The 10,960-nt window shown below is 41.8% G+C and overlaps 1 protein-coding gene across 2 annotated transcripts; it reads right to left on the reverse strand.

The window, feature by feature from the left end:
• Positions 1–886: 886 nt before the first annotated feature.
• LOC119295649 (E3 SUMO-protein ligase SIZ2-like) lies at positions 887–10,251 on the reverse strand. Of its 2 annotated transcripts, none has more exons than XM_037574094.1 (16): positions 10,032–10,251; positions 9,533–9,613; positions 8,912–8,960; positions 8,745–8,823; positions 8,492–8,651; positions 7,960–8,093; positions 7,515–7,583; positions 6,200–6,287; positions 4,724–4,799; positions 4,195–4,268; positions 3,949–4,056; positions 3,277–3,438; positions 2,782–2,886; positions 2,625–2,705; positions 2,401–2,533; positions 887–1,449 (listed from the first exon to the last, which is right to left on the reverse strand). In XM_037574094.1, exons 1-16 carry the CDS (start codon positions 10,074–10,076, stop codon positions 1,316–1,318), a joined length of 1,578 nt encoding a protein of 525 aa, XP_037429991.1. In that variant the 5' UTR covers positions 10,077–10,251; the 3' UTR covers positions 887–1,315. The 2 variants fall into 2 exon arrangements, with proteins under 2 accessions (XP_037429991.1, XP_037429990.1); XM_037574093.1 differs by having other exon boundaries at positions 1,645–2,533.
• Positions 10,252–10,960: the final 709 nt, after the last annotated feature.

Below are 10,960 nucleotides of genomic sequence, written 5' to 3' on the forward strand. Positions count from 1 at the left end.
AGGGCGTGGCTACGGCGAGGGGGTGGCGGCGATGGCGTCGGCCATGGCTGGGGCGTGCGAGGGAGAGGAACTGGAGAGGAGAGGGGGTGTCTGGGGGGTTCGGGGGAGAGAGGGAGGCCGATCCACGGCGTTAGCCGGGCGAGGGAGGCGGCGAGGCGGCGAGCAGGTGCGTGGCACCCATGCAGTGCTCGCCGTCGAGCACCTGCCTGCCTGCCTGGCCGGAAGCAGCTCGCTGGCGCGGTGCTGGGCTGGGCCGGCAGGTGGGCCGGTGCTGGGCGACAGGTAAGTTTTTTTCCATTTTCTTCTGTTTTCTGTTTTTTAATACTTCTGCAACTTTGTTGAATTTAATAAAATACCTAGGCAACTTCAAAAATCACCAAACTACTCCTGGTCCATAGTTGGATTATTTCCAACATGAAACATTTTAGTTTGGAGATATTTGAGCATTTAAATATTTTATATAATTTTAAATGCCCAAATTCAAATATTTATGATTTAATTCAAAAACCCTAGGATGGCCTAGGAAAATGTGCACCACTTTTGGCAGAGGTTCTGAACCAAGACAAAAATGATGGGCATTTTAGAAGGGCATTTCAGGTTCATTGAAAATGTTTTTAGTAAACCCTAATTGGTTTCAGCGGGGACTGGGGGTTCTGTCATCCCCATTTCAGGTTTCTGATGAAAAAGTAAACATGATGCAACACTCTAATGCATGGCTAACTAGGATGTGACAGGTCCGAAATATAAGATCTTTTAGAGATTTCAATATATAGACTACATACGGAGCAAAATGAGTGAATCTACGCTCTAAAATATGTGTAGTCTGTATTGAAATCTCTAAAAGTGCTTATATTTAGAGACGGAGGGAGTACATACATACAGAAAATAAAATATCGAAGCATGGCATATTAGTTCTTACCACAGGCTGAACAAAAGGAAACTCTTTAAAGACGGGAGACTACATGTACAGCAACTGACCCTCAGTTCCTGCTAGCTAGCTAGCTATGCTACAGACTTTTGCCTACAGGCAGGCACGATGGAGGAGCTTTGCACCCTTCCCTAAATTCTTCTACTGCCTCCAAAGTGATCACCATGAATCATTAAAGGAGAATGATAGAAAAAGAAAAAAGAACTGCTTCCTATATAGATAGATACCACTGCGTTCATTTTCATCCTTCTTGGAAAGACAGACATGGAGGGACAGTCAGTCCTGGATCACAAACAAAACCAGAGGAACCATTCCACCAAGCGAACAGCATGCATCTCACACCTCCGGCCGACCAACCAATAGTACGGGGGCACCCAACTAGGGACGCTAATCAGAATCTGACTCAATAGCTAGTACGGATTTTGGTCGAACTGACCGTGGCTGACCAGACAGTGAGGAAGTGCCACCAGATCCATCCCCAGCAAAGTCGTCGTCGTCATTGCCACTCATGAGAACTGAAGCTGCACACAAGGAATCAAATGTTAGACCTTCCGGTGAAAATGCAGAGGCACGATTATGTGGGCCACTGCTCACTGTCTTCACAAAGTATAAAGAAGCAAAATGCTTCCACATTCATTTGTAAAAGACTTCATATGGATGGAACAAAATCACAATAAACTGCAGAATTAAGTAGCAGAGGGTGACTTCTATCATACCATCTAAAGATGTTATTTCATTCGCAGGGTTCTTCCTTTTCCGGGAAGTGTTTTTGGCATTATTTAAACTTCCATCATTCCCATATTCTGGTTGGTTTGCTGCTGGTGCTAATACGCCCAAATTAACCGTAGAAACTGGCTCGTGCAGAGATAGATTGGTGGCAGGGTAGTTTTGCACTTCACCCAGATTATCTGTTCCTTGTATTCCTGGATCATCTTGGGTAGTCGAAGGATACTCCCAAAATGACAACCCCAGATCATCAAAGTTTTCATTAAGGAAAAATGAAGTTTCATCTGGGCCTCCTGAAGTGTCAAGTGGATTGGGCGGTGGAAACTCATATCCGGTGTCATTTGCTGCGCCACAATTCACTGCACTAGGAGACAACACCGTAGCATTTTCATCATCTGAGTCGCTCAGAACTATTGGAACATGTTCATCCCCAGGAGAAGTATTCAGATCATATACACTGCTCGTAGGGTGATCAGATTGTCCCGGTTCTGAATTATAACTTCCACCTTTAGCATCCTCATGATTACTGTTGCTTGTATGGGTGACGCATTTCCCATTATCAAAGTCTCTACTCTGATCATTATAAGAAGTTGGTTTCAAATTAACATCCCCTTTCTTGCTAATTTCCCATTTGCCATTGTTGTTTCTCCTAATTCCCAGTTTGAGACGAGAACCCTTATTTTCAGGCAACGGTTCTTCTTTAATCTCTTGCTTTACAACACCCGTGTTGGGTTTCGGTCCTGTACCTGTGGACATACAGAGAGTGCCATCTGGTAAATGCCACTGCATAAGATCCTTCAGTTCAGCTCCACCCTTAGCTCTCCAGGAACCATCCGGCTTGACATCGATTTCTGATATATCATCTCCACAGCTTTTGATCTAAATCACCAAAATGCAACAAAATCAGCATAAGATGCATAATGGAGTAACAGAGATGAAAACATGTACTTCATTAACAATATGGACTCACTAGCGAAGTGATGCGATTGAAATAAGGATCAATAATTAGATTCTCCAGAGAATAGTTCTTCAGGCAAATTGGGCATTGCCACTGCAGACAAGGAATCCTAGTTTGATTAGAAAAAAGAAAGGTAAAAGAAACAATGATGCGAGACAAGTAATCAAACCTTCCGTGAACGTTGATTCAGTTCCACAAAAGCTTCTAAATCAAAACAACCCATGTGGACACAGGGTTTGAACCTACCAGCTACCTTAATCCTTGAACCAGTCATCTGTCAAAATAAATTAGCTTTTACATGAATGTGCTTTTCACAACATGACATTAGAACGTAAATGGCTAACTTTGTGACAAGGTCTGCAAAACATACTATAAATCAAACAATACGATGCTGCTAACATGGGATTGTATAAAAAAAACATCTAGGTTAGAAATGTCATAAATAAAGTTATTCTAGGAAGATTGCACCGAGCCTTGGGTGTCATGGTACACAGAATAATGTACAATGACAAATGCTAAATATTCAATATTCCAATGCACATGAGGTCATTCCTCAAAAAAAAAATGCACATGAGGTCAGGTGCAACAGACATATCAGGGAAAGAGCAGGATTGGCAATATCATTATGGATCTAAACATTCTCATTGATGGCCAGAGTGCTTACAGGGCATCGGAGATTTACAGAGACTGAATCAGCAACAACCTCAATATCACTATCACTGTCTGCATTATCTGCCTCAGTCCCCCCACCGACGCAGCGACGCACACGAGAAAGGGCATCATCAAACTTCTCACCATCCTGTTCCTTTGGTACCAAATTTAGGACCTGCCCATTATCAAAATTTTAAAAGACAAATTAAAAGAAGAAAGCAGGGTTCCAAATCTCAGGCACTTGATGGTTCCTAGGTAGCAGCTTGCTTACGGTAACTGCTGAAAGAACCATTCTGGCATTTTCCTGGAGCTTGTATAGAGATTACTTTTTAACAGCACAGTTCACTTGTAAACCAGAAATACCGGTCAGGAACCATCTGGGATTTGGAACCCTTCTATAACGTGCATTATTAGTATTATGCCATCTTTCATCAACCTAAAACAGCTACCCTCTTTGAGGCCTTATCATTAAGCACTAAAGATTAAAAAACAAGAAAAACCAAAACATTTACAGCGTTGATGGAAAAGGGAGTGCCAAACGTGCCTATGAAAAAAAAAGATATCTAAAGTGTTTCCTGATCTAAATACCCTCTTTCGCCAAATATGTATTTCTGAAGAATATCATGGTCAACAATGGAAATGTGAAATTGCCTTTCATGTGACACAGTATACCATAAGCAATTACCTCTTCCAGAGATCTCCTCTTGGCAATTCTGACACCCAAACAGAACGCACGAGAGTCACTTCTAGATAGAACAATCTTATTGGGACCTTCTTTCAAAAACTGTGTTAACTGGGAACAAAAAATTGAGTAGGATCAACAAACATCCATGCAGAAAATGTATCATGTAACTAATCATCAAATTTTGGCAAATCATTGTTAAGGTATAAAGTTAAAGAACAGCATTCTCCATTGCAACAAGATACTTACCATAAGACCATCATCTCTACCATTGGCCCCTAACGGCTGTGTAGCTTGCCTGCTGACAACCCGAACAGGAATACCTGAGAAAACAAATAATTTCCAAAACGAATAGTTCAGATCTAGATGAATGAACCCACAATTCAGTGAGGAAGAACAATTTATAGCTGCCACAAAATGTTCCATGTAACCAAGCTGCAAAAGACTCGGATCACGCCTATATCTACAAGGCTGGAATGATGCAGAACTCAAAGTATTAAATTCCTAAATTGAGAACATACTGGAATGCATAAGTGCATTAAGCCATAGATGCATACAGGCCTGCATGCACATAAGACTCGTAATAAGGCAAGGGGAAGCAGCATAAAATGAGCGAATAGTATCAGTGCATGAGGGCGGTCAAAATTGAATACAAAAATAAGATGAAACTGAAATTTGACTGATCCCAAAATCAACAAATTGACTGACTGAATAAATAATTTCCTATAAGACCCTGTCAGATAGTATTTCAGTACAAATGGTAAGCCAATGGAAATACCATTAACTTGCATGTCAGAATGTAAAGGCCAGTGCATCCTGAAAGGAACTTTGTCATCGAGAAGGATACACCAAACCTGCAAGAAATAAATGGTGCAAAGCAAACCAAGGTCAAAAATGGATACACATAGTCCAATATTCTCTAAGATGGCGCAAGATATTAGAAATTGAGCACTGTCACCATGTATTAACTCATAAGTCCCAAACATATCCTTGTTATTATATTTGATCTTGAGGTAATTGTGCTCCTGGTACAAGAACTTGGCAGGTGAGTTTACTTTCATACAAAACCTACATCGAGGTACAATAACTTGAGGTACAAATCGCTCCTGTGCTGACACATGGACGCCGGCGGGGCAAAGTGCATGCGCTGAGCTGCTTGGATTCTTTGCAAAATGGCCCCTGCAAGTCTGAAATTTTGACCGTAGTCCCCTAGGCACCATAGACATCTAATCTAGGACAGTAAAACTGACCTAATCCCAGTCGTCTGTCATCTCACGCATTTAGCGTTTCCGGCCGTCCATTTTCCTGAATTGGGTGTTTCTGGCCATTAGATCTGCTATCTAAGGAGTTGCTGCTCCAGGAGAAAAAACGAAGCTCTCTGGTTAACTGGGCCACTTCTGCCAACCGAGCACGTTCCAAGAGAAAAAACACTTAGCTCGATCGATGGGCAGTCGATACAACCATCAACAAATCACGCATCTCGCGTGATGCCGCTTCACATGGCTGATCTCGATCGCCTCCACCCCTCGGAGTCCGACAACAACGGTACACTGCTGCTCGACGACCCTGCGACCGAGCTCCCTCCATCGATCGAGCGGATAGTTTTTTCTCCTGGACCATGCTCAGTTAGATAAATGGGCTGGCAGAAGTGGCCCAGTTAACCAGAGTGCTTTGTTTTTTCTCCTGGAGCAGCAACACCTTAGACAGCAGATCTAATGGTCAGAAACGCCCAAATCAGGAAAATGGATCGCCAGAAACGCTAAGCGCGTGAGATGGCTGAGATTAGGTCAGTTTTTCCGTCCTAAATTAGATGTCTACGGTGCCCAGGGGACCTCGACCAAAATTTCACAGACTCGCAGGGGCCATTTTGCAAAGAATCTGAGCAGCCCAGCGCATGCACTTTGCCCCGCTGGCGTCCATGTGTCAGCACAGGAGCGATTTGTACCTCAGGTGCACGTCCAGGCCAAGTTATTGTACCTTTGCTGTAGGTTTTGTAAGTTTTTTGTAGGAAAGTGAGCCCCCCAGCCAAGTTCTTGTACCAGGAGCACAATTACCTCTTTGATCTTTTTAGCAATGTACTAACTCCGTCTCAAAATATTAAGACATTTTTTTAGTCTAAACTAGCCTACAAAAACGTCTTATATTTTGAGACAGAGGTAGTATCAAATAATATATGATCATACAAATGGTTATTTAAAGAAAATCATGAACAAACCTAATAGTTCAAGGAAATGAAGAAGGAAACGAAATTAACCTGAATGTCATATTCAGCTTTCTGTAGCATTTCCCTATTAGCTCTTGATAACGGAAAGGTTTTCTCGATATACTGTACAGTATATGACCTGAACATAAGCATGAATCACAAACAAAAACTATGCAAATCGCAGAAGTATCATGGTTCAGTTAACTTGTACAGTGACATAAAACAATTTGTGGTCATCTAGTTACTCAAATCTCATGGTAGCAACATGTTCATCAGATGTACAACCACCGTATAATGTTTACTTCTTATAGACTTACTTACTTACGAAGCCTTTTATCCCAAACAAGTTGGGGTAGGCTAGATATGAAACCCTTTCATGAGGACTTCCCAGGAGGTCACCCATCCTAGTACTACTCTCACCCAAATGGGTTTCATACCCAAAAGACTGGCTAGTTTTTACGTTGGCTCGCCAAGCCGATCACAACCCTTAGATATGAAACCCTTTCACGAGGACTTCCCAGGAGGTCACCCATCCTAATACTACTCTCGCTCAAATGGGTTTCATACCTATGGGACTGGCTAGTTTTTACGTTGGCTCGCCACGCCTATCACAACCCTCCTCCTTTACCCGGGCTTGGGACCGGCTATGCCTAGAAGACATAGGCGGAGTTTACTTCTTATAGACAACGAAAGAATAATCATGATCAGAACCATCTCAGGTTGTAAAGCAAGAAAAAAGACACAGAGTCCACTTCTCATTCATAATTAATGAGATCGAGTACCTGGGTTCTAAGTATTGAGGTAAGATAGCTCATGCAGTAATATCACCACAGCAGACAAAACACGAAGTAATTACTACTCCCTCCGTCCCATAATGTAAGATGTTTTTTGACACTACCCTAGTGTCAAAAAACGTCTTACATTATGGGACGGAGGGAGTAGCAGATAATGTCTGACACATGAACAAAAATTCCTAACAGGATATACTGAATGGTTTCTAGACATTGCTTTGGCACCCTGATAAACATATTATGAATGATGAGGCATGATATAATCACTTGTTTGCACTCAAACTTTAACGTACTAATTTGAGATGGCTCTACAAAAAAGGACATGCCAGAGGAGTTACAACAGTTATCAAGAACAACAATTTTTTGCTTATTTAGACATTTTTGCAACATGGTACAGTTGAAGAGATTCTGGAAGATATTCCACGGCACATAAAACAGAATGATGAAGGAAAATATTTGCTCCCCCGCAAGGCCAATCAACAGGGCACGGTGGCTCCTGGCCATTGACGCGTAAATGGAGGTAGAGGAGGTGAAAATAAAAAATGTACTTTGGAGACAAATAATGCATGACTTACCCATCTGCCATTATGTTCGAAGGAGCTACTGACACTGGAAGTAATGGGTGGTTAATAGTGACCCAGAAACTGCAAATTGCAGAAGGAAAATATGTCAGAACAATCGGCCATTTAGTATTAAGACTTCTAAGCTACGAAATGCAGAAAAGGCAGTCATTCGGAGCGGGGGAAAAGAGAGAACATAAAAGAGATGCAGGAAAACCAGTTCTAAGTTGCACAGTAATGAGAGTTTCATACATGATTACAATTAATGCTACAGGACGACCCAGATAATCTAATTCAACTAATAGAATGCATGAACATTATCCAATACAATAAACTGAAACATCACATGATTAATAGCACTGGCACATCACCAAACATTAAAACTAATCAAACAAGTAAATAGTGAGCATGCATGGTTCAGCAAGGGTTTGCTATTAAACTGAAGGTGAGATCAACTTACGGGTCTGCCCTGCTGACTCGGCACATCTCACAATAGAAACTGGAAGGTAGTTCTTGAGGAGCAGTATCTGCAGTCTTCTCAGGTATGATGACACAATCAATATGTTGCCATACATTGCATCGTGGATGGTCACACTGAAAAGGACCAAACAAAACATGAAGGAAAATAGAAGCAGTAAAACCTGTCAAGAGCAAAATTACAGAACGCTACAGGTCTCTAAATGATGGAATAATGAAACACTTAAAGGTTACAATTCATAACTGATGTTACACGTAGATGCAAGCTTCTTTTACAAAACAGAGAATGGTCGATGGCAATTAGCTCCTTTGAAGTTTCACGATACATAAAGGTCACTGCTTTGAAGTTCCAGAATATGCAAAATGCCAAAGCCAACTGCTTTGATAATTCAACAAACAATTCTTAAAATTAACAGGATTAATGAACAAATTTTAAAGATCTTATTGAACTAGTTGGAGGTGATGAATAACAGAACCTAGCAGTCATATAATCATACTTGTCATGGGAGCTGTACCTGAATCATGGACCCAGTGGCCATGGAATTACCACAGGGGCAACGGACCTTGATATCCAGCTGAGCAGAATCATCTGGGTTTTTCATAGGCATTACACTGTACCCCAGCTCGTTCTGGTTTCCAGAGGCTGAAACAGCATTTGCAGGCTCACGCATTTTTCTAGAAATAGTAAGCAAAAATCAAGAGAGACTTGTAAGGCTCAATCCAGATAATAGAAACACAACATAATGATATGAAGAGATGTGACCTCACCTAAAAGTGTCCTCGACTATTTTCACTACCGTTTCTTTTCCAACCATCAGTCTGTTTGGTAAGCCATCAATTTTGGAGGCTACAGGAACAAAATGGAAGTGATACCTTAGGAGCTCCTTGTAGAAACACTAGTCTAACAATATCACTGAGAAAAAATTGTGATTTACCTTGATCCTGTTGATCGGATAATATTGCAATGATTTTATCCACTAGTTCCTGTAAAGCAAAACACCGAAACAAAGTTGTTCAGGAGTAAATAAATATTCTACTCCCTCTGTTCACAAATATAAGCTGTTTTGTATATTTCAGTATGGACTACATACGGACTCAAGTGAGTGAGCAAACACACTAAAACGTGTCTATATACATCCGATTCAGAAAAAAGTTAGAACATCGTATATTTGTGAACGGAGGGAGTAACATACAATACTACAAGACGCATGGAAAGTAATCAGTTCCGGAAAAAAATATTGCATGAAAATCCAATCTATTCCGTGCTTCCGAACAATAAAGAGAGCCTAGAAGCATATGACCAATGGATAATACTCCCTCCGTTTCTAAATATAAGTCTCTTTAGAGATTCCAATAAGGGAATACATACGGAGCAAAATGAGTGAATCTACACTCTAAAATATGTCTATATACATCCGTATGTAGTTTGTATTGAAATCTCTAAAAAGACTTATATTTAGAAACGGAGGGAGTATAAAGTAAATAAATACCTAGAATTTCCTTGTGTAAAAAGCGTAGATATACAACAACAACAAAAAGAGAGGCTGTGAACAAACCTGCTTCTTTCCATGCTTTGAAAGTCCAATCTTATACAGGACATCTTTTAGCTCTTTTAATCGGAAGTGCTTCAGCTTGTCCTGCAAACAAAGCATTTATTCGATAAGCCAGATGATACAGTCATTCTCATCCCTCTGCTTTGTAAGATAAGCATCTTGCCTACATCAGACCGGATATTCATACTACACTGTCCCCATTAATTCTGCTTAAAGGGTAATGCAAACACGGACAAGTTCTACCAGCTGATCTGTTGCGAGGGGGCAAAAAGGGGGCGCATTTTGGCTATTGATATGACCAATCGAGAGTGTTTTTTGTCCCTAGCCGGATAAACAGGGGATTAAACAGCGGGATTACAAATCTAATCAAATGAGCGCAGAAATTATAGGCTATCAAAGGGGATCATCGGGGAGGGCTTTAGAACCCATTGTCAACAGATTGAGCGCGCAGACGCATATACGTAAGAGGAAGGAAAGGGCACAGACGGTCGCCGTGTCATACCTTGCAGGCGGCGAGCACTGGATCGCCGCCGGGCGCCGACGCCATGGCGGCGGTTTTCCCTGGATTCCGATGGGCGGGCGGCCGAGAAAGGAGGAAGGAGGAACCGCAGCGGTTTGGGTGGAGCGACGGAAGGGGGTCGGGAGGTGGGAGAAGGTACCGGAATGATCGCCGTCGCACGAGGGCACGGGAGAGGGGAAGTGTTGGTGTGCGGCGGCGGGCCGGCGGGCGTTACTTGCTGCTGCGCTGCACTTTTTTTTGGTGGTGGGGCGAGGTAGGGATCGGATCTGCAAGCGACACGTGTACCCTGCAAGGGCTAGCTCGAATCTCAAAGCGCTCTCCCCCACCACCGTATGCTCTCTGTTCCTGTCCTTCCGGTATGCATTTCCTCCTGAACACAAGGCGGATAGATTTTCTGGCGGTGGTATCCTTCTCTGTTCCTGCTCTCTTTAGAAGCGTACTACTCCTACATTTAAGAAGTATAGTGCCTATTTAAATTTAAGACATGTTTAATATCCTGTCAATTCTTCATGTACGCCATTTTTATCTTTCAATCAATGTTTGGTTACGAGAATAGACCTTCCACTAGACGACTTAGAGCATCTTTGACCCTTTAGTGATATCCGACAAAACTTAGAGTTGTTAGAGTTATTGGAGAGTGAGAGGTATTGCCTAATCTTTAACACGAACGCCTTCGTGTTAATAAATATAGGAGATCGCAAAGTATTACAAGTGCGGGATAGATGAAAAGTCTTTCTAGAGGATTCCACGATCTAATCTAGAGTTAATGATCGATCCCTCGTCTGCCTGGATCGGTTACATGATACAGAATATGATACGAGCATCTCCAGTTGAACCAACAAGAAATTCTTACATTAAAAAAATATTTTTTATCTAACTTAAAGCAGTCTAATACATTCACAAAATAGATT

This window comes from Triticum dicoccoides, chromosome 4B, assembly GCF_002162155.2.
Source record: "Triticum dicoccoides isolate Atlit2015 ecotype Zavitan chromosome 4B, WEW_v2.0, whole genome shotgun sequence".
In the NCBI taxonomy this organism is placed as follows: Eukaryota; Viridiplantae; Streptophyta; class Magnoliopsida; order Poales; family Poaceae; genus Triticum; species Triticum dicoccoides.

Excerpts from the sequence above, each read along its gene's own strand:
- LOC119295649 (XM_037574093.1), bottom strand. The coding sequence starts at position 10,076 with ATGGCGTCGGCGCCCGGCGGCGATCCAGTGCTCGCCGCCTGCAAG. Across the intron at positions 8,961-9,532 it reads CAAAGCATGGAAAGAAGCAG|GAACTAGTGGATAAAATCAT; the intron begins GTTTGTTCACAG and ends TTTGCTTTACAG. Across the intron at positions 3,439-3,948 it reads AGAGGAGATCTCTGGAAGAG|GTCCTAAATTTGGTACCAAA; the intron begins GTAATTGCTTAT and ends GATAATGGGCAG.